General features: G+C 39.7%; 1 protein-coding gene across 2 annotated transcripts in view; it reads left to right on the forward strand.

The window, feature by feature from the left end:
• Positions 1-15,114: 15,114 nt before the first annotated feature.
• BUB1 (BUB1 mitotic checkpoint serine/threonine kinase) overlaps positions 15,115-22,721 on the forward strand; it is a 41,766-nt gene continuing 34,159 nt past the window's right edge. For both annotated transcript variants that reach the window (XM_008980263.5, XM_008980264.5), the window contains exons 1-5: positions 15,115-15,209; positions 17,832-17,891; positions 17,970-18,108; positions 19,166-19,362; positions 21,765-21,808. In XM_008980263.5, the coding sequence (XP_008978511.1) occupies positions 15,184-15,209; positions 17,832-17,891; positions 17,970-18,108; positions 19,166-19,362; positions 21,765-21,808 (466 nt within the window). In that variant the 5' untranslated portion in view covers positions 15,115-15,183. The remainder of the gene's footprint in view (positions 15,210-17,831; positions 17,892-17,969; positions 18,109-19,165; positions 19,363-21,764; positions 21,809-22,721) is intronic.

Here is a 22,721-nt window from a genome sequence, read left to right on the forward strand (position 1 = left end):
TGCTATGAACGCGGGTGTGCAGGTATCTTTTTGTGTCCCTGCTTTCAATTATCTTTGGGAATGCTGGATCATATATTAATTCTATGTTTAATTTTTGAGGAATCAGGCCAGGCATGGTGGCTCACATTTGTAATCCCAGCACTTTGGGAGGCCAAGGTGGACTAAAATACAAAAATTGCTGGGCGTGGTGGCTGGCACCTGTAATCCCAGCTGCTAGGGAGGTTGAGGCAGGAGAATCACTTGAACACAGGAAGTAGAGGCTGCAATAAGCCAAGATCATGCCACTGCACTCCAGCCTGGGCAACAGAATGGGACTCTCTGTCTCAAAAAAAAAGAAAAAAAAATTGAGGAACCCTCCATACTTTTTTTTTACAGCAGCATACCATTTTACATTTTCACCCTTAAAATTTTTGTTTCTTTCTTTTTTTTTTTTTTGACTATACCGAGCTGGCTCAAATCCCAACGCAGTCTTAAAGGGGAGTGAAGTGGATGATGGAGGACATCTTTGCTTCATTCCTTATCTTAAAGGGACTGCTTTCTATGTTTCTCCTTAACTTCCTTAACTATGCTTGATGGATTTTTTCTTTTTGTAAATGTCCTTTATCAAGCTAAAAAAAATTCCTTCTAAAAATATGCTAAAACTTTTTTTAATGTCATACAGCATATGGATATTTAATTCTATTTTTTTCTTTATTGAGATGTTTTCCTTTTAAATCTGTTACTAAGGTGAATTTTATTGATAACAATTCTAATAGTAGTCAAGTCACTGGAATAAACCTAACTTGATCATAATGTATTATCTTTTATTATTCATTGCTGGATCTGGGTTGGTAACTTTTGTTCAGAATTTTGCATCTTCATGTTCATAAAGATTGAATTGACCTGTACTCCTCTTTCTGGTTGTGTTCTTACAGTTTGGCTGTCAAGGTTATATTGGCCTCATAAAACGAATTGAGAGTGTTTTGTTTTCTAGTCCCTGTGTAAGAATGGTGAGAATGAAACTGTTGTTTCCTGAATGTTTAGCAGCATTCAGACGGAGCTATTTCGACTTGGTTTCTTTATGGGAAAAGTTTTGACTGTTGGTTGTATTTCTTTTACAGCAAAGGATAATGCAGATTTTGTGTTTCTCTTTGAGTTGCTTTTGCTAAGTTCTGTTCTGTCTTTCTAGGAAGTCATCCACTATATTAAAGTTCTGAAGTGTGTTGAGAGCAGTTCTTATTCCCTCTTGTCTTTCTCTGCAGCATCTGCACTTACACTTTTTTGTTCCATTTGTGTTTTTTTTTTAAATGAATCATGCCTTTCAAATAAATAGTTTTTGTCTTTTGTTTTGTTTTGTTTTGTTTTGTTGATCTCTTCTTTTGTGTGTTTATTTTACTAATTTCTGTCCTTTTAATTTCCTTCCTTCTACTTTTGTGGGTCTTTGATTCAATTAGATCTTAGCTCCATTTTGAGCTTTTTTTTTTTTTAAGTCAAACAGTGCTCTACATTTTCTTCCACGTATTGTATTCCACGTCTGATGTAAAAAACTAGATGGTGAAATCTTTTAATTTTAATTATGATTTCTCCTTTGACCCATACATTGATGTGTTATTAAATTTCCAAGTGAGTGAACTTTTCTAATTATCTTACATGCTTTGTTTCCCAACTTAATTGCATTGCAGTAAGAAATGTGGTCAGGAGTATTTCAATCCTTTGAAGTGTATCGGTCAAGCCTTATGATTAGGGTGTGTCAATCCCAGCAACGGTTCCATGTGTGCTTGAAAGAAGCATGTCTTTTCCAAATGTCAGAGGCAGTAAAAGCCCATTAATTCAAGCTCTGTAGTGTTACTATTCACATTTTCTATTTTCTTACTGATTTTTGGTCTGTTTGATCTACTAAACTGAGACATGTGTTTAAATCTTCTACTATGATGGTGGTTTAAAATTTTTCCTTTTAATTCTGTCAGTCTAGCCTTATATATCATGAGGCTATACACACTTCATATATACGTATATTTAGAATCAATACCTTTTCCTAGTAAGTGGAATTATCATTATGTAGGAAATTTCTTGTAATAGTTTTTGCCTAAATTATCCTTTACTATTAATACGACTATACTTGCCTGCTTTGGGTTATTTTCCTGGTTTATCTTGTCCATTGTTTGACTTTTAATCTTTCTGTATTTTAGGTGTTTCTGGTTAATAAGCACATAGCTGAATTTTGTTTTGTTTCTAAAATATAACAAATCCTTAACTGGAGACTTTAGTCCACTTATGCTTATTGTGATTAGTGATTTGGTTTTATTTATAACATCACATTTGAACATTCGATTTGCTCCAGTTTACTTGTTCTTTTCCCTTCTCTTCCTTCATTTGGACTCTTTTCTCTCTACTTCCACTGAGGGTATACACTGAATCTATCCTATTAGTGTTTGCCTTATTTCATACACATTAATAAGTCAGTATTGGGCCTTGCATTCCCCCTTCAAACTTATATGTGACTGCAACTTGGCATTTTACATCCAGCCTGCTTTATTTTTCCCCACAAATTATCTTTGTTTCATAATCAATGGTTTCTTTAGATTGTCACATAATTATCTTAGTTCACTGTTTCTCCTTAAAACTCAGACCATGCGCCTGAGATTATTTTCCCTCGGTCTGAATCATATCCTTCAGAATCCATTTAGTGAGGGCCATTTGGTGGTAAATTTTCAAGTTTGTTTGGCACTTTCCCTTGTTTTACTTGGCATAGAATTCTTCGTTATTTAATCAATACTTTGAATTTATTTTACAGTCTCTTGTTTCCATTGCTGATGTTAAGCATTTCATTATTCATTTAATAGCCATTCTTCTGTCAGTGATACTGTCCTCTCCAATGGTTTTGAGAGGTACTTTTTTCTTTGTTATCTATAGCTACATCCATTTCTATAAATATTAATATGTTTGAGGTTTGTTGGGCTTAATCTGAAGATTGGTGTCTTTCAAACAATTTGGAAAATTCTCCATTTTTTCTTTGAATGGTGTCTCTTCCTTATTCTATTAGTTCTTTCTGAAATGTTTTATTCAAATATGTAAATTTCAATTATATTTTTCCTTTCTTAATCAAATATGCTTGATTCTATCTCCTGTTCCTTGTACAGATTTTCAAGTTTCTCTCATTTTTTAAAATGTATAAAATACTTTCATATTTTTGTCACTTCCAGGATCTGAGGTCTTTGTGAATCTCTTTCAGCCTCCCATCCATTGTTTCTCTCTCACAGTGATTGTCTCCTTGATTTTATGTAATTCCTAACGATGACTTGCTCATTCTCTTTGGAATGTTGTTTTTAAGAAACACTTGAAGGCTGAATTCAGTTGAATTTCTCCAGACAGCACTTGCATTTTCTTTTGCTAGTGGCTTGTGGTGCCTACCTAACTGGGACCACCTTACATTCTGTGCTTGTGGATTTACAGACCACACCTGTTTTTTACAGGGACACCTTGTACTTATGGTTCTCAGTCCACTCCCACCAAACTGAAATGTGAAAAGATAGCATCCTCACCGCCCCGTTCTATGTGATGGATTTATTTCTCATCGGCCCCTACACCAAGGTAGAGCCTTTTGGGAGCTCAGTGTGATGTAGAGTAATCTGACCTAAACTTTATTTCCTGTGCTGAGCCCTCTGCAGCCTTCAAAGATTCTCAAGCTCTACATGATTCTGCAGACATTTTCAAGCAATAGCTGGTTTTCCCTTCCTTTTGGGACTCTGCAGATTCTTTATCATCTAAGGAAAGTGTATATAAAGTCATACCCAGCATTTCATTTGCTCTCATTAGGGGATTTATTTACATTAATCTGTCATACCGCTGGAGATGAAACTCCTATTTGGTCATTTATTTCAAACCAAACATTCTTTACCTTTTTTGTCTCTATTAAGAATAACATTTTTAAATGCATAAAATCAAGTACACAGGATTACAAAGGAAATCAATTACACTGAAAAAGTTTCCAGCCTTTCAAAAGACAAATGTATGAGATAGCAATAAATACATTTCTTCATGCTGTAAGTAACAAGACTTACTGGTAGGTCTACAGCGATTGTGATTTCAAAGTAAACAACATTTTGAGATACCTATAACAACTATAATGTGATGATATATCTGATTTCTATATGTGGCAGAATCACAGCTAAGAGCTATTTCTCCATCACAGTTTGTTGCCTACATTTATAATTGAAGAAAAGGCTAAATTTGAGTTAGGGTTTGCAGAAAAAAATAGGTCCATTGTTCCCCCTATTTAAGTTCATGAGATCTCTTATTTAAAGGGATTTCCATTCCAGTTCCTGTAATATATCAAGAGTGAAAGTTTCCACTTATTCTTAGGATTAAGATGAAAACCCTTCATGTGTTTTACAAGACCTGGCTCACTCCCTACCTCTTAATATTCCTGTTTTCAATCTCCTTGATCTGCACTTAAGCCAACCCTGCTAGACTGTGAACCCCAGGAAAAGCTCACACCTGTTTTTGCTCACTGTAAAACCTTCAGAGCCTACACAGAGCCTGTCAGAGTGAGTGCACTTTAATACATGTTGAATGGATCCTGACTACACAAAGGTAGGGAAAAATGGATCTCGTCTTATTTTTACATATGAAAAAAATGATAGCCAGAGAGGTTGAATGACAAACATCTCCTGGGATACAGGGTGTTAGGAACACAGCAGGGATCATGACTCAGATCATGACTCACATTATTCCTCTCCCTTGTCCCCACCACCCATTAGCTTATTTATGCCTCAGCACAGCAGGGTCTCAGCTCCTCCCTCCAAAGTATGCCTTTTGGACCTGGAGTTTCTTGAGCCTATACTTGGCTTGGCAACAGCAAATTAACATTCTCCCACTCAACCATTGCCCTTGCAGCTAGCTGCCTAAGAACAGGAGTAAGCTGTGACCACAGGAGAAATTTCAAGCCTGTCAGGTGTGAAGCTTGTTTTTATTTGTTTCTTTTTGTTTTTTTGACAGGTGTCATTCTCACACAGGCTGAACAAACTGAAGTACAGTGGTGCAATCATGGTTCACTGAAGGCTCAAATGCCTGGGCTCGAGCCATCCTCCCACCTCAGTCTCCTGAGCAGCTGAGACTACGGATGTGTGCCACCATGCGCAGATAATTTATTTTTTGTAGAGACCGGATCTAGCTATGCTGACCAGGCTGGTCTTGAACTACTGGTCTCAAGTGATCCTCCTGCCTCAACCTGCAAAGTACTGGGATCACAGGTGTGAGTCACGGTGACCGGCAGTAGTTTAAGCTTGGCCAGAAACCCTTGGCCATCAGCTTTTCAAGTTATATCACCTGCTCCCCTAAGGGCCTATTTTTAACAAGCAGCACTGTCTTATTCTGTGGATCAGAATTACTCTCCAGGAGTTTATAAACCAGACATTTTATATAAAGCTGATTCTTCAACAGAGGACAAAAACCCCTACTGTAATATACTGACCAAGAGCTACATATTAAAGACAGAAGGACGGTGTGTGAACAGGCATTGCTATCCCTACCCCCATCTTTTTAAAGAGAAGACTGAGTCCTGGGGAACCCATGCTGGGGATGTCAAGCCTAGAAGAACAGAGTCCAAGGACTGGCCTGACTGCTCATCTTCAAACATCTGAAGGGCTGTCAAGAGGAAAGTCTTTGTCTCCTCCTTGGAGAGCCCCAAGGGCACAACCAGGCCCCATGAGTGGCTGCTCAGTGAAGCCAGTTTTGCTCAGAATTCCGAAAACGGAATGGGAGACTTCACAAAGCTAAGTGCTTCCAGCAGGGCGAGTGAACAGTTGTAAAAACTGTTTATAGAAATTCCTGCATTTGAAGATGAAAGTTTCTTAAAGTCTGAAGCCATGGGATACCCAATGGTGATTTTCAAGTACAACAGCAACTGACTTCTCCATCCCTGCTGAGCCTTTATGAAGAGATCTACCCCGATTCCTCTGAAACTTTCACTAAAATATAACTAGTAGTGTACAAGCACAAGGAGTGGTGGCGAGGCTGGATACAGGAAGATACACGACCCCCCTCAGGTTACAGACAAGTAAATGAAAGCTCCGGGAAGGCAGCTGACTTGCTGTAAACCAGGCCAACACTTTCCTAGCAGCTTCCTGATATATACCCTGCTTCTCCTGTCAGGTTAATGCGGCAAACAGGGAAACAGGTACGTATAATTGGGAAATGGGATTTATAAAGAGTGTGTCTTTCCAATGAAGTACATTTTTTTCTGCCCGTGCCTCACACACCTAACATAAGATGACCTGGAGAGAGAAAAACACAGTACTATGTCATTTCACCTCCATCAGGGTTAAAATGGAACAAGGTGAAGCAGAGGTAGCATCTGTGAAGAAAGTGTGGCACAGACTCCACCGCAAATGATGTGTCATACCTTTGATGTGATTTGAGGCTTTGCTACTTACCGCTTCTGTTGTTTTTAAACTGAGTTCTCTCATCTTACCCTTTTCTGTTTTCAAGTTTCTTTTCTCTTCTTGCTGAGAAACAAATTTTGTGAAAATAAACTGGGACACGGTAGGCATCTGTTATTGAAGACGCCCAAATGCAGACAGGAACACCATTGCATGGGTCCTTCCTGCACAGACAACAGATGAATTTTACCTCTTGCCGTAGTGGGAATAAAGAGCTTGGTTAATTGTCCAGGGTGGGCGACTTCCAGCTGCCCAGCATGCTCAGACACAGTTGTTCTGGGAAGTAGTGAAGAAACACCAAATCACCATTTCTGCCCCACATTTGCATATTACATCACTGCAACCTATCACCTTTCAAAGGGGGAAAGTCAGGTGTTCTCACCTTTACCCATATATATATATATTTACAATTTCAATGACAAGCTTTTATTTCATTAACACTTAATGAACAAAATTCCATTTTTAGTGATTACTTAAAATTAAAATTTAAAAATATTTAAAAAATAATTTAAAAATTAGTGGGGTATCCTTTTAAAGCTCATGAAATTTTAAGCTTATGTTCAAAGATGCAGATCACCTCTGTGATGCAGATCATGTCTGTGGTATAATAATAAAAAAAAATGCTGATCATTTTCCTGGGTTCCTAGTTCAGAGTTTCAAAATCTCTTGAAATTTGTGACTGATAGAAATTATGCTTTGTTATGCTAATGAGTTGACCCCATTGATTTGGCTGTGATGACTGCAGAAACACCAAAGTTCTTTGTCTACCACCGATTTGATAAACCACTTGGATAGTCGTGGTTTTAAGGAGCAGGAAGTTTAATAGGCAAGAAAGAAGGAAAAAAGCTCCTCCTTACAGAGACGGAGGGAGGGGTGCTCTCCTAACAGAGAGAAAAACCTCCTGTGCAGCAGAAAAGTCATCAGTTATATTGGGAGGCTGGAGAAGGTGGTATCTTATTTGCATAGGGCCCAGGGGATTGGTTTGACCAGGTGTGTCATTTATGAAGACCACAAAAAAACTGGCCCTCCTACCTTAGCCTTTTAATATGCAAATGCAGGTCCCCATGATGTCCTGCACAGGTGGTGTTATCTGCAAGCAGCCTTGATGCATGGCACATGTGGTGACAAAGAGAAGAGAGGAAGAATTGCCATATTGTATCAACCTACTTTCTTTCTTTCTTTCTTTTTTTTGAGATGGAGTCTCAGTCTAGACCAGGCTGTAGTACAGTGGTGCAATCTTGGCTCACTGCAACCTCTGCCTCCTGGGTCCTGTTTCAAACAATTCTCTTGCCTCAGCCTCCTGAGTAGCTGGGATTACAGGCACATGTCACCATGCCCAGCTAATTTTTGTATTTTTTAGTAGAGACAGTATTTCACCATGTTGGCCAGGCTGGTCTTGAACTCCTGACCTTGTGATCTACCCGCCTCAGCCTCCCAAAGGGCTGGGATTATAGGTGTGAGCCATTGTGCTGTCTGGGTGGACCTAGTTTCTAATTTCTTGCATTTGCGTATCAATACTTGCACCTGGTCTTCCAAGCTGCTTTTCTATTAGAAAAGAAGTGTTTTGGGAGTTGCTTTTATTAACAGAAATTTCCACTGGGGAACCTTCATCCTTTCCACCTGCCTAAAAATTATTTCTTAATACCTCCTGTATTACCATAGTGGGGCCCCTACATAGCTTTAGGATGGAAGGTGGTCGGTAGAAAGACCAAGCACCTGATAATAGTGTTGATTGAGGCTTTGAGCCCTAAGATATCAACCAATTCTCCAGACCTCCAAGATGCTGAAGATTGATTTCAATCAAGTAGCCAAGTATTTATTCAATCATGCTTATGTAATGAGACCTCAATAAAAACTCTGAACACTGAAGCTCAATGGAGCTTTGTGGTTGGTGAACACATTGATGTGCCAGCAGAGTGACATACCCAATTTCCCAGGGAGGGAGCATCTAAATTCCATGTCTAGGACCCTCCCACACCTCATCTTATGTGTATTCTTTACAATAAAATTATAATAATAAGCATAGAGTGTTCATGAGCTCTGTGAGCCATTCTAGTGAATTAATGAACCTGAGGGATTCATGGAAACTCCCAACTTAGTGGCCAGTTGGTTAGAAATGCAGGTGGCCTGAGAACCCCTGAACTTGCAGCTGGAATCTGAAGTAAGAATAGCTTTACTGGGGACTATGCTCTTAAACCTGCAGTCTGATGCTTACTATGGGCAGTTAGTGCCAGAATTTAATTGTAGTACACCCAGGTGGGGTGGAAACAGAAAACATTCTATCAGAATCAAGAAAAAAATTGGCCAGTCACCACCTCTAAAGAGCTATGTGTAAGCATTGTAAAATAAATTCCCGAATAAGAAAAAAATATATATTTCTGGTCTAAGAGTCTTTTGGTTCTAAAGCCAGTTATGCAATCTAATAGTTGTCCATCCTGACAGGCCATCTCTCTACTGAAAGTGAGCTCAGAACAATTCTTTTATGGAGGAAACAAATGACGAAGTGAGATTTGCCATTAGTCAGAAGAAGAGATAGAAAAGACCTTGGAAAACATATAAAGGAAAAAGCACAAAATATAGATTAAGCAACATCTCTTGAACTCTACAAAACTTTTTAATACATCCATTTTGTCAAACTTTCAAAATAAACAAAAGCCTCTGTTTTTCAGGAGTCCAAAAAAAAAATGGTGGGATCTGAAGAGACTATTCTCGTCCATCCTACTTTCTGAGTAAGTCACAAGAGATCAAGAAGGTGATAGCAGCTGTGAAGAAGAAAGGAAAACAATCTTTGTCCTCAAAGCCTGAAGGTAGAGGAAGGTTTAAGAAAGCTGTTGGTCTCTGGCATTGACCATAGAGATCATCCCACTCAACTAACATTTTAGGAGACTAATTGGAAGGGATTGAGACTACAAATTTATAATAATGCCTGTAAAGAAGGAAAGTGACATGTTCCATGTATGCTTTCAGTTCCAAGACTAAAGTTTGCTGGATCCGGTTTCCTAAGTATTAAGAGGACCATCTGCCCCAGAATCTAAGTCAGCACAACTTACATAGCAATGAAAGGATTCAAAGTTCAAGAACAGAAGCTAAGGAACTCTGTAGGTGACAGGAGGGAGCAAGTCTGAAGAAGTGCACAAAGTTAAGGTGGGCCAGTCTGGAGGAAATACAAGTAGCCATATATCTGTGCTCAGGATTCAAAACTAAGCTTATAAACAATCAAATTGCCTCCAATAGGAAAGGTAAATAAATATGGCCTCTAGTCTCTATTACTGATATGGTTTGTATCTGTGTTCTCACCCAAATCTCATGTCAAATTGTAATCCCCAATGAGGTGGGACCTAGTAGGAGGTGATTGGATCCTGGGGATGGATCCTTCATGGTTTAGCACCATCCCCTCAGTGCTATTCTCCTGATACAGTTCTCATGAGATCTGGTTGTTTAAAAGTGTGTAGCTCCTCCCCTCTCTCATTCTCTTCCTCCTGCTCCAGACATGCCTGCTGTCTCTTCACTTTCCACCATGATTGTAAGTTTCCTAAGGACCCCCGCAGCAGAAGCCACTATGCTTCCTATATAGCCTGCAGAACCATGAGCCAATTAAATCTTTTCTTTATAAATTACCAGTCTCACATATTTCTTTATAGCAGTGCAAGAATGAACTAATAAAATTACCACACCTAAAAATGGAATTAACATTTAGGGATCACTTGAGTCCTTTATATAAATAACAGGATGATGTGCTGAACTGAACATTCTATCAAAGTTTTCTGGGGAGGCTTCTTGAGGAAGTTGGAATCCCATTCCCCTATCTCCACCTCCATCTTTCCTCCCAGTCTGCAGTGATACAGGTTAGACTCAGGGCTTTGGTACCATAGGTATCATTCCAAACTCACAACACACACAGATGAAAAAAATATCTAAGATTGAGCTACATATTTCCTTTTCTGCATATTGACTTTATTATTAATATAGTTTCATAAATTACTCCTTTACTGAAACTAATCTAATTATAAATTTCCAGTATATAATGTTTCAGGACACTATGAACTAGCCACACGTCTGGTACTACTACCATAAATGTCTGGAAATTTCTCAGGGAAAAGAAGATACACAAGTATTTGTGATTAGTTGCTTAGATCAAAGCTGCAGAACCTAGAGAAAATTATTTTCCTTTTTGAAACACAACACTAACTTTTATATTATGAGGCAATCCAAGATACGTTAGGAATTAAGTAGAAAATCTTATGAGATTATTAGACAGTGGAAGACAAAGGGACAGTTTTCTTCATTTCATAGATCAAGAAGCTGATACCCAGATTGAGAGTTTAGGTCATTTGACCATTTACTGCTTCTTGGGAAAATCAAGATTGGAGCTTAGGTACACTGATGTGGCCCGATTTTCCTTCTCCAATAAGTTTGAAATTATGATGTTGGAATAACAAGTCACTGAAAACCCATATACAAATGAAGATACTTTATCTATTGGCCTTCGTAATAATTTAGAGAAATTTATTGGAGTCATTTTTAGATAGATGGATATTTAATATTAAAATTATAAGGGAATTGGAGTTGGAAAGGAAGAGAGACTTATAGCTGCACATTTCTGCATCAGATGAAAGAAAGGCATATATTTAGAGATAGCTAGACTTGCTGCTCAGACCCAGACCAAAGCACACCTCTCCTCTCACACACTGGGTGGGTTTGAGGAGATAAGGTAACAGAAACACTAAGACAATAGTAATGCCAAAAATTTAAAAAAGACAAATTAATGAAGCAAGAATTATCATTTAATAGACTTCCAGATATTCTATGACAATTGCTACACTCTTAACTCAGGCCTGAGACAAATGGCAGAGGAACAAGATTAAACAAGGCACTAGTGAGAATAGAGAAACTGGAGTACTATTAGTGGTATGAGCTTCCAATTGGTGAATTTTTAAATAATGAACAACACATTTGTCAGCCCTTTTGTATATTCTGCTTAAATTAATTTATGTAAATTGCCAGTATGTATTTCTTTGAGGTTTACAGATTTTCTTTATCGAAGTATAAAACTGTTCAGAGGTTCTTCATTTTTCCCTGACATGTAGAGATAATGTGAAGCTCTTAGGGAAAAAAAAAATCATTCTAGGCTTAAGAAGTGGCATGTGAAACTTCTTTCAATAAGCTTTTGAAGCCTGTGAACCATATGTCTGTTCTTTTGCAGTGTCTAGTCTCATGAAGAAGAAAAAGACCTGGTAACCCCCCCAACTAAACATGTCTAAAACAGCAGTCTTCCCAGCACCAATGGCCTATTTCTGTTAATTCTCCTAGGCCTTCAAATTATCTTGGATTCTTTTCTTTTTCCTATATATTAAAGACCTCATTGCGTTCTGAGAATTGTCCTTCTATGTGATCTGATTCCCTCTTTCATTCTCTCTGCAATACCAGTTTGAAGTCTGCAAAGTACTGTTCTCTGCCTTTTCTGCCCATCTCTCTCCCTGTCTCCAGTAAATCCTGAACACTGCCACGTTCAGGATTTAGGCTCTTTAGATTTGTAGGTTAATTATCCTAATATGGATATTAAGATGAACACATTTGTAGGCAGATCATTTTAATTATTCCTCTAAGAATAATGGCAGAAGGAAACTGTCATAAGTGAGGATAAAGGGAAGCCATTGAATAAGCCACAAAATTATTCCTGGGAAAATATCGGTTTCTAATCACTGCTGACAATGGTAATATTTTATTTCTGTTACTCTTGGATATACCTGCAGTGATTGGCAATGGGGTTTGACAAGGGGTTAGTGTGCCTTTTTTAAGGGCAGTGTTAAAAAAGCATCTATGATATCTCACCCATAAACAAACCTGGTGGGAGAGGAACCCCTAGTAACAAAAGTGAAGGAGGGTAGACAATCTCTTTGGCTTTTCGAAAACAGGGTAGAACTAAGTGTAACTATCATGAAGTACTTATCACATATTTATTTGCTTTAAAAAAACCATTATTAAAGTTATTAAATACACACTTCTTAGTCTAGCATTCAAGATTTAACATCAAAATAGCAAACTAGTCTTTCAAAAAAGAATCTCTAACACTCATAAATCTTCAAGAGTGATCTCCTTCTAAAATCTTGACTTACACATGCAATGACCGACCCCTGGCTCTGCCCCACCCATATCCATCCCCTTCCCTTCAAGGCCCAATTCAAGCCCCACCTTTCCTATGAAGCTTTGTCTCACCAACATGTCCTCATTACCTTTTCCTCCTCTGAATACCCCTAGCACAGGGGTCCCCAACCCCCAGGCCATGGGCTGGTACCTGCTTATGGCCTATTAGGAACTGGACCACACAGCGGAAGGTGACTGGTGAGTTACTGTCTGAGCTCAGCCTCCTGTCAAATAAGCAAGGCATTAGCTTCTCATAGGAAGGCAAACCCTATTGTGAACTGTGGCATGCGAGGGATCTAGATTACGAGCTCCTTATGAGAACCTAATGCCTGATGATCTGAGATGGAACACTTTTAGCCTAAAATCATCCCACCCACTGCCCACCCCTACAACACCCCCATCCCCATGAAAAACTGTCTTCCATGAAACCTGTCCATGCTGGCCTACCACATACAGTCTGAACTCATTCGTCTCTTAATATACATATATGCCACCTTTAAACAATTCTTTATTTCTGTGTTCTCATTTCTCAGTCAAAATCACTAATGTCTTCAGGACAGGTTCTGTTTGAGTTAGACAAGGTTGTATGTAGTTAGCACCTAGCTCATGATGGCTTCTCAATCAACATTTCCTGATTGATTACTGACTGAGCCACTATCAGAAGCAGATGAAAACTTGAGTTGATGGGACCAAAAATGTCCTAGTTCCTGTGATGGTTAGCAGAACCTATTTATCGAAGACCTCAGAGTGAGACCCCTCCAAGTAATAAACCCCACAAATTGAATCATGCAGATTCAAAGCCACCTACACACTGGAAGAAACTCTGGAGCACTGGGATTTCCAGATGTCAATTTTTTTTTTCTTCTCTTTTTTCTAGGCAGAATTTCCCTCTGTTGCTGGAATGTAGTAGCGTGATCTCAGCTCACTGCAACCTCCACCTCCTGGGTTCAAGTGATTTTCCTTCCTCAGCCTCCAGAGTAGCTGGGATTATAGGTGTACATCACCACACCTGGCTAATTTTTGTCTTTTTAGTAGAGACAGCACCCAGCTAATTTTTGTGTTTTTAGTGGAGATGGGGTTTCACCGTGTTGGCCAGGCTGGTCTCGAACGCCTAACCTCAGGTGATTTGCCCAACTTGGCCTCCCAAAGTGCTAGGATTACAGGCATGAGCCACTACACCCCACCTTACTTTTTAAAGTATTTAACTCAAGAGGCCAAGGAATCAGAAACATCCATACAACCTCTTTCTAGCATGAACAGGTCTTTATTTTGCATTGTCTAGTAGCCCTTGAAACACCCTTGAGAAGTGGAGTAGGAAGTTATTAAAGACCAAGAGGCAGAGAAGACTAGGCAAACCGTTTCCCAACTCTTATGAATCATCAGCGTATTACATATCGCCTCTTTAGACATCTGGATTCCTCTACAAAGAGGTGTCTATTTTTGATTTTGTGGGTTCTAAGAACTTGGTCTCCCAGAGTGCCTAGTCCCCCAAAAGATGTTGAAACCGGGTATTCTGTAATCTACCCAAACTCTTCTACTTTGATGTTAATTACAGCTGGCTGTAGGGAAAGTCCAGTCCCTTGAGCCCCACCTTTCTCATGAAGCTGTCTGACAGGGCCCCTTTGTGGCTCAGGGCATGAGCCCAGCCTCTCAGATCAGTTAAATCAAGCCCAGGGGTCTACTCCAAGGGCACCAACCCATTACTTTCCTTGCCTGGTATAATTACGTAGTCGACCCTAGAAAGCCGCCCCCCCCCCCACGTGCCCTCACAGAAATCGCTAAGCCAAAAACTCCTCGGGTTTTTGTTTTTGTTTTCCCCACAGACCGTAGTCACTCCCTTTTTGTCATCGCACTTGAGTCTGTAAGACTAAGGCTAAGACTGTATTGGTTTTAGCATCTGGGGTCTTTTCTCACAGAGAGACCGCTAAATAGAAAACTGCCGGAAAGCGGGAGACGTCCCCGGCAGCAAGTCCCGTTTTTTCTCCCCACCTGCCTCCCCATCTTTCCCGGGCACTGCTGCTTAAGACATGACAGTCTCGACCATCCCACCCACTGCCCACCCCCGGAACACGGGATTTTTTTCTTGGTTCTAAGAACCAGACATAACGATTCTGTTTTACATATTTAAGTGAAGACGGGGAAGAAACGCGACTCTTAGGACTCAAGGGCTGAGGCAAGGTTCTTTGGTTCAAGACCTCCAGTTAAATCACTTTTCTCCTGCAAAGCCTTTCCTACAACGATGGCTTAATCGTGTAATTATGTAAACCAGTTACAATGCGGATAGCTAAAACAAAAAAAAAAACCAATTCCCTACGCCCAAGCCAAAGCCAGCTCCCCCTCGCCGCGCTACATCCCTAACACCCGGCGCTCCCTCCCCTGAAGCCAGGTTTCGGTTCAACCGACCGCTACCGGAAATGGGAGAAGCTACTGGCGCAAAGGAGAGAGGCGGGACTTGATCTCCGGGCAACGGCCCTGGCGATTGGCCAGCTCCTTCACCAGCCAATGACAGGCTCCCTGAAGCGTTCGGCTAGCCGACTGCGGCTGCGCGGGAGATTCGAATTGGCGGCGGCTACTGGCTTGTGGTGAGAGTTTGGCTGCAGCCGGCCAGCATCTTCTGGCCATGGACACCCCGGAAAATGCCCTTCAGTAAGTGTCCATCTAGTGGGGTGGGGAATCCCAGGGGGTGGGGAAGCCCAGGGGTTTGGGGCGCCTGGGGTTCGGGCCCAGCCCGCCCTAGACCTGCCTTCTTTTGCTCCCTCCGCCCCCTTCCTGGGTTTGGAGTGTGTCCAGCAAGGCCGTGGGCCGCTTGAGAGCCTGGGAGGGCTCGGCACAGTGGGCTCCCCTGAGGCCCGGTGCTCGTTCGCCCAGCTGCACCACAGTTTGAGGGGATTTGGATAATTCGTTAGGCCCCCAGAGCTCTGGTTTATTCTTTGTTAAGGAACCCCCTCCTGATAGCTGTTGAACCTAACAAAACCCCCGAACCTTGTGTTTAGGTGTTAAGATAAATTTTCAAAGTCACGTATTTAACAATTAGACTACAGCAGGGAACGGATTTAAAGTTGCTCTCATACCCATAATCCCACCGCTATTTTTTAAAAGTCTTTGAATACAGGGTTCTTTAAGAAAAAAAATGGAAAAGTATAAAATAGCTTTGCTTATTACTGAGTGATGTGTACGAGCCTGCTAACCTCACTAACTTTTTAAAGTTCCCACGCCTTTGTTTTTTAACTTAGATGGTTTACTAAGACTGTAACTTAAAACTGTTTAAAACAATTAAGTCATAGGTGGCAGGATGTAAAACTGGTCCATTTTATTAGTTCATTGTGATTAGAAGTCCAAGATTGTTAAATACAATCAAAACAAAAATATATTTGCTCTAAGACTTTTTCTGTAGCCTACAACCTAGACAGCAAATTATTTTCTTTCAGAAGTTTCCCAAGCAGGTATTTCTGGTCCTATTTTGAGTTACTAGAGATTAATTTGCTTTAGTGAACTGGTTGTTTTAGTATTACAGTGTATTTAGGTCATTTTACTAGAGAAATGTGGTTGGTGTTAGAATATGAAATATTTACCTTGGGCGGGCCTACTACACATATTTTGGAAGAAAAGTTCTGAAATATGGATTTGACCCTCTTTTCTATGAAGCATGAGAAACATTTAGAATTCAGAAGTAATTATTATTTTTTTTAGTTTCAAAAATAAGCAATACAGTTATATGACTAAAAGAAGAGTTAGAGCAATATTTACTGAGAACTCCTATACCTGCCTACCCTCCTACTCTGTCATGTGTAACCATTTTTTTCTAGTTTCTTTTTATTTTTCTTTATATTTACCTAAAAAGAAGTAAATATTGCTTTTTCGACGGGGCATGGTGGCTCATGCCTGTAATACCAACACTTCAGGAGACCAAGGCAAGAAACTCACTTGAGGCCAGGAGTTGAAGACCAATAGTGATACCCCATCTCTGCAAAAAATAAAATAAAAATTAGCCAGACATGGTGGCATGTGCCTGTAAGTCTCAGCTACTCAAGAGGCTGAGGCAGAAGGATCATTTGAACACAGGAGTTTGAGGTTACAGTGAGCTATGATTGTACCAATGTACTCTAGCATGGAGAACAGAGCAAGATTCCATCTCTAAAAAAATAAAATAAAAATACATATTGCTTTTTACATCATTTAAAAATATATATATATATAGTGTCTCAGATAGAAAACCTAGGAGTCTTCCTGACTGATTTCCCACTTCCCTTCTTACCTTCTATTTCCTTCTTCACACAGAGGGACATAAAAATGAAAATTAGATCTGGTCACCCCCACTTTTTCCTGCTGATGACACTTAAAACACACTGGCTTTCTTTCTGTTCCTGAAGTTCTCTCAGCCTTGACCATTTCGCACCCAGATAGCTACATGGCTGTCTGGCACTGATCACATGTTACTGCCTCAGGAGAGGCAGGACTTCCCTGGCCACTTTGTCTAAAAATAGTAACTCTTACCACATTCTCATCCTTTCTCCTGTTATGTTTTATTTAGTTTGTTCTTCTAAGTACTTAATGTAACCTGACATTACTTTACATGTTTCTTTTTGTTTGTTTAGCCCCTCTAGCATCTGAATTCCCAAGAGGAATTTTGCTTTACCTGGCTAATTTTTTTTTTTTTTTAGGCTATGGCTGTGTATGTGGAAATGGGGGAAGTAGAATTCTCTGGGAGTTCTGTGGCTGATTTCTGAGCACTGCTGTCATCTGCTATTCCTCAGGGACTTTGTTACTTTGAAGCCATGAAAACAAACTGTGTCTGGAAACTACTTTGTGGTCCTGTGGGCTGCCTCACACCCATTTACAAGCCCTCTTTGAGTCTTGTTCCAGCCATGTGTCAGCCATGCTCCTGGGAAGCAAAGGCAGGGATCTGAGTCACTGCCTTGCCTAGATCCCACTGGAAGGGCAGGGGTCTGAGTCAGTGCCATGCTTAGATCCTCCTGTTAGAAGGAGCAGCAAACTTGTGGACACTGGCCCTTATGGTGGTAGTGACATTCGGGTTTCATGAGAGGAGAAGGAGACCCTTGGGGATACAGCTGGGACTTCTGGAAAAACACTGGCTGCTTCTAAGTTTTCTGACTACTTCTGAGTGAATGCTTCTTATTAAATACTGTTTGGATTGATAGTTAAGATTTTCATTTTAATGTATATAAATGGTATATATAAAATCAAGTATATCTTTTGCTTGTAGGAATTGTCCCTAACATCCCATATGCATACTTTTCTCTGTTCTAGGATGTTTGAAGCCCATATGCAGAGCTACAAGGGCAATGACCCTCTTGGTGAATGGGAAAGGTCAGCATTTAGTTATTTTTTTTTTAAACAAGCTATATGCTGTCCTATGGAAAATTAACATTACCCATATTTTTCTAGCTACATACAGTGGGTAGAAGAGAATTTTCCTGAGAATAGAGAATACTTGGCAACTTTACTAGAACATTTAATGAAGGAATTTTTAGATAAGAAGAAATACCACAATGACCCAAGATTCATCAATTATTGTTTAAAATTTGTAAGTATACTTAAGATGTATCATCAAATCTATAATTATGTTGTACTTCTGCTTTTTAAACTTATATTGTAAGATCATTTTAGACTTTTATCTTAATTCCTTGTTTCCAGTTCTGAAGATAATAGAGAGGAAAAACTGTTTATTCTCTGATTCAATGGACTTCTGTGCTGCTAGTCATTAAAAAGTATGTGAGGGCTGGGCACGGTAGCTCACACCTGTAATCCTAGCACTTTGGGAGGCCAAGGCAGGTGGATCACTTGAGTTCAGGAGTTTAGGTCCAGCCTGGCCAATATGGTGAAAACCTGTCTACTAAAAATACAAAAATTAGCCTGGCATGGTGGTGGGCACCTGTAATCCCAGCTACTCAGGAGGCTAAGGCAGGAGACTTGCTTGAGACTGGGAGGTGGGGGCTGCAGTGAGCTGAGATCATGCCAGTGCACTCCAGCCTGGGCAACAGAGTGAGACTCTGTCCTCCCCAACCCGCCCCCAAAAAAGTACTTAACAGACTTCTCTCTACCAGCAGTTAATCAGTCAGCTCTGTACTTGTGTCTCCAATTCAATTCCAGCACTACCTGAAACAAGTTAAGGGCTCTTCCACAAGACTGCCTCCCACTTCCAATGCCAGTTGCAAGCCACATGTTGTTTTACCTGTGCTTCTGATTGACATGCTATAAAGCAGAGTTCTCACAACCCTCTCTTTGGGCTTGGATTCCATCAGTTTGCTAGAGTGGCTCACAGAACACAGGGAAACACTTAATGGTTACTGTTATAAAGGATATTACTAAGAATACTAAGCTCTGTCCTTGGGTTTTTATGGTGGTGCCTTACACAGACATGATTGATTAAATCATTAGCCATTGGTGATCAGCTTAAACTTCAGTCCCTCTTTCCTCCCTGGAAGTTCAGGGGCGGGGCTGAAAAGTCCAACCCTCTAATCCTGCCTTGGTTTTGCCCTCATCTGAAGTTACCTAGGGGCTCCTAGCTTAGCTGGCTAACTCCTCACCAGACGTAGACTATCAGTTCCATTATTATGTCTTTTGGTTTTGGGTTCCCGTAGGCTGAGTACAACAGTGACCTCCATCAGTTTTTTGAGTTTCTGTACAACCATGGGATTGGAACCCTGTCATCCCTTCTGTACATAGCCTGGGCGGGGCATCTGGAAGCCCAAGGAGAGCTGCAGCATGCCAGTGCTGTCCTCCGGAGAGGAATTCAAAACCAGGCTGAACCTAGAGAGCTCCTGCAACAACAGTACAGGTAGCTACCAGTTAAAACTCCCTGTGATGCTTCCGGCTGAAATGTAATGTTTGCTCTTAAAAATTGTATCATTAGCAATTTATACAGGAAAATCCTAGTTTTGGAAAATGTGGATAATGCAGGATAGTATAAAGAAAAAGAAACTGCTCGTAAATACTACCGTTAATAATTACTGACACATTTCCTTCTAGTATCTTTTCCTGTGCCTATGTGGGAATCTTTGTATTTGTATATTTTAACAGCAAATCATATTGTATGTTTGGTTACACATACAAAGAAATTTACACTTAAGAAATTATGAACTTTTTAAACTACTTCTAAAGAGGTTGTGAAATCTGTCACAGTGTTGCGTCATAATCCAACCTCTCTCCAATTGGACATTTAAGTTGTTTACATTTTGATATTTATAAAAAGCGCCATGATGAATACTTTTTTTTCTTTTTTCTTTTTTTCTTGAGATGAAGTCTCACTCTGGTGTCCAGACTGGAGTGCAGTGCTGCAATCTCAGCTTACCTCTGCCTCCTGGGTTCAAGGGATTCTCCTGCCTCCGCCTCTTGAGTAGCTGGGACTACAGGCGCAAGCATGCCACCACACTTAGCTAATTTTTGTAGTTTCAGTAGAGATGGGGTTTCACCATGTTGGCCAGGATGGTCTTGATCTCCTGACCTCGTGATCCATCCCCTCGGTCTCTTAAAGTGCTGGGATTACAGGTGTGAGCCGCTGTGCCCAGCCTACCTTTTTTTTTTTAAAGACAGAGTCTTACTCTGTTGCCCAGGCTGGAGTGCAGTGGTATAATCTCAGCTCACTGTAACCTCCACTTCTGGACTAAAGAGACTCTCCTGCCTCAGGATACCCAGTATCCTGAGTAGCTGGGACTATAGGCATATACCACCATTCCTGGCTAATTTTTGTATTTTAGTACAGAAGAGGTTTTCCCATGTTGGCCAGGCTGGTCTCCAGCTCCTGACTGCAAGTGATCTTCCTGCCTGAGCCTCCCAAAGTGCTGGGATTGCAGATGTGAGCCACTGCATCGGGCCTGTTATAAATATCTTAATGAATAACATTGTTCACATTATTAAAACTTTTTCTGTGATTAAGTATATCTCACCTAGAGAATTGTGAAAATACAGAAAATGAAAGAAAACCTTTTGGCATTTTCCTTGGTGTTTTTTTCTCTCCTTGTTATAGGATTGCATGCATGCTTTCTGTACATATGCAACTTTGTGTCAAGGTCTTTTTCCTTCATCATGAAAGTATTTTTTAACGCATTTCCTATTTTTACTTAGTTACTTCTCATAGATTCTCAGAATTGAAACTCTTGAGCCAAAGGGTGTATGAAGAGTTTTTAGGCTTGTGGTGCATGTAACCAAACTACCTATTGGAAGGTTATACCAATTGTTTACCCTTCCCCTCTCATTAGTAAAATTTGAGACCCATTATCTACTGAACCCCTTGCCATCCTTTAATATACTCATCTGTTCAATTTTTCTACAGTATTCATGCTTTTTAAAGATGTCATTATGAGATTTTTCAAACACCCATAAAAGAGAAAAATTAGTATAGTAAACTTCCATTTATCTATCACCGACTTTTAATATTTAACATTTTGTATTTCTCAGTGTTGAAGAATTTTAAAGCAGATCCATAACAGCAAAATATTTTACCTGAAACCCTATTGTAAACACCTCTAAAATCTTACTTCTTACAGAGCCTTATTCCATAATCATAGCTAAGAAAACTAACAATAGTTATTTAATATCCCATAATTTTCAAACTTTTCTCATCACATAAAATGGCTTCTTAACCATTGGTTTGTTTGACTTAAGAGCCAACAAGGTTTACCACTTGGTTGCTTTATAGGGTGCAGTTTGGATTGCATCGCTCAAAAATGTCAGGTGTGGGAATTGCACATCACTTGACAGATAGAGTTGAAAATGAAACATGCCATGAAATACTTCTCACAGCATTTCGTATGTCTGCCTTTTGAAGCAGTAGTCTAAGTACTTTTGTACTTTTACTTCTTTCTTCCAGATATATTCATTATGTTCCAAATGTATTAAGTACCTAAAGTAGGAGTTTAGACACCCTGGGTTAGAACATTTGCAGACATGATACATGGAGAAAGAGGGTGCATTTGTTATATGACTTTAAGAAATACTAACATAAACTAGGCAAAGGGAGGAATTTTTATAATACGGGTAGTATATTGGATATAAAGATATTTCTAGCATTTTATTTTTTTATTTTAAAACAACTCTAAAATGCAACTGTACGTTGTCTTTTGACCTCAGACTTTACTAGCTTATGATAAGTTGTCTGTGGTATTTGGTTTTCACTCTAACAGCTTTGTATTGAACTGTAAATTTATAATCTATATTGATGCCTTTTCTACTGTCATTTAGGTTATTTCAGACACGCCTCACTGAAACCCATTTGCCAGCTCAAGGTAAAATCAGACTTTCTAAAATGCCTATTGTTGTCCATTCGATCTTGGATTTGTACTAGTATTTTCTTTTCTCTAAAAAACAAAACCAGTTGGGCATGGTGATGCACCCCTTTAATCCCAGCACTTTGGGAGGTCCAGACAGGTGGATCACCTGAGGTCAGGAGTTCGAGACCAGCCTAGCCAACATGGTGAAATGCCACCGCTACTAAAATATAAAATTTAGCCTGTAGTCCTGGCTACTTGGGAAGCTAAAGCAGGAGAATTGCTTGAGCCTGGGAGGCGAGGATTGCAGTGAGCCAAGATCACACCACTGCACTCCAGCCTGGGTGACAGAGAGAGACTGGTTTACACATACACACACACATACCCATCCAATTTTTAATGAAACCCAAATTGTACTCTCAGGTAATAGAGAAAGCACTCTGATCATTATAATGCCTACTAAATAGCCCCAGAGAGAAAGGGCTTTGTCTTAGCATTTTAAAAGAGCAATCCTCTAAGAAAAGCCTGATGATTTCACTGTATTTCTAGGATTTTTTTTTTTTTATTCAAAATTGACCAGTTAATCTGGACTCTAATTTTGAATGGAATCAAATGTGTTTAATGCAACTTTTAAAGAAACATAGCCATTCTTTTTCTTAGAACTAAATATCACATTTCAGCAATAAGCCTACCCTATCCTGTTGTTTAAAATCATTAGTTAGGTTTTACATTTCTTTTGGGTACTTCCTGGCATTTTGAATTGATCAGAAAATTGTATAATATTTACTTTAAATATGTCGTAGTTGAAATTTCTGAGACAGTAGGAATGAGTTGATTTACTTCTTATGATTCTTATTAGAAGGATGAGGGGAATGTATTAGGTGTGATAATTTTATTTATTATGGTTTTACCCTTAATTTCTCCTTATTTT

This window comes from Callithrix jacchus, chromosome 14 (assembly GCF_049354715.1).
Source record: "Callithrix jacchus isolate 240 chromosome 14, calJac240_pri, whole genome shotgun sequence".
NCBI classification, from domain to species: Eukaryota; Metazoa; Chordata; class Mammalia; order Primates; family Cebidae; genus Callithrix; species Callithrix jacchus.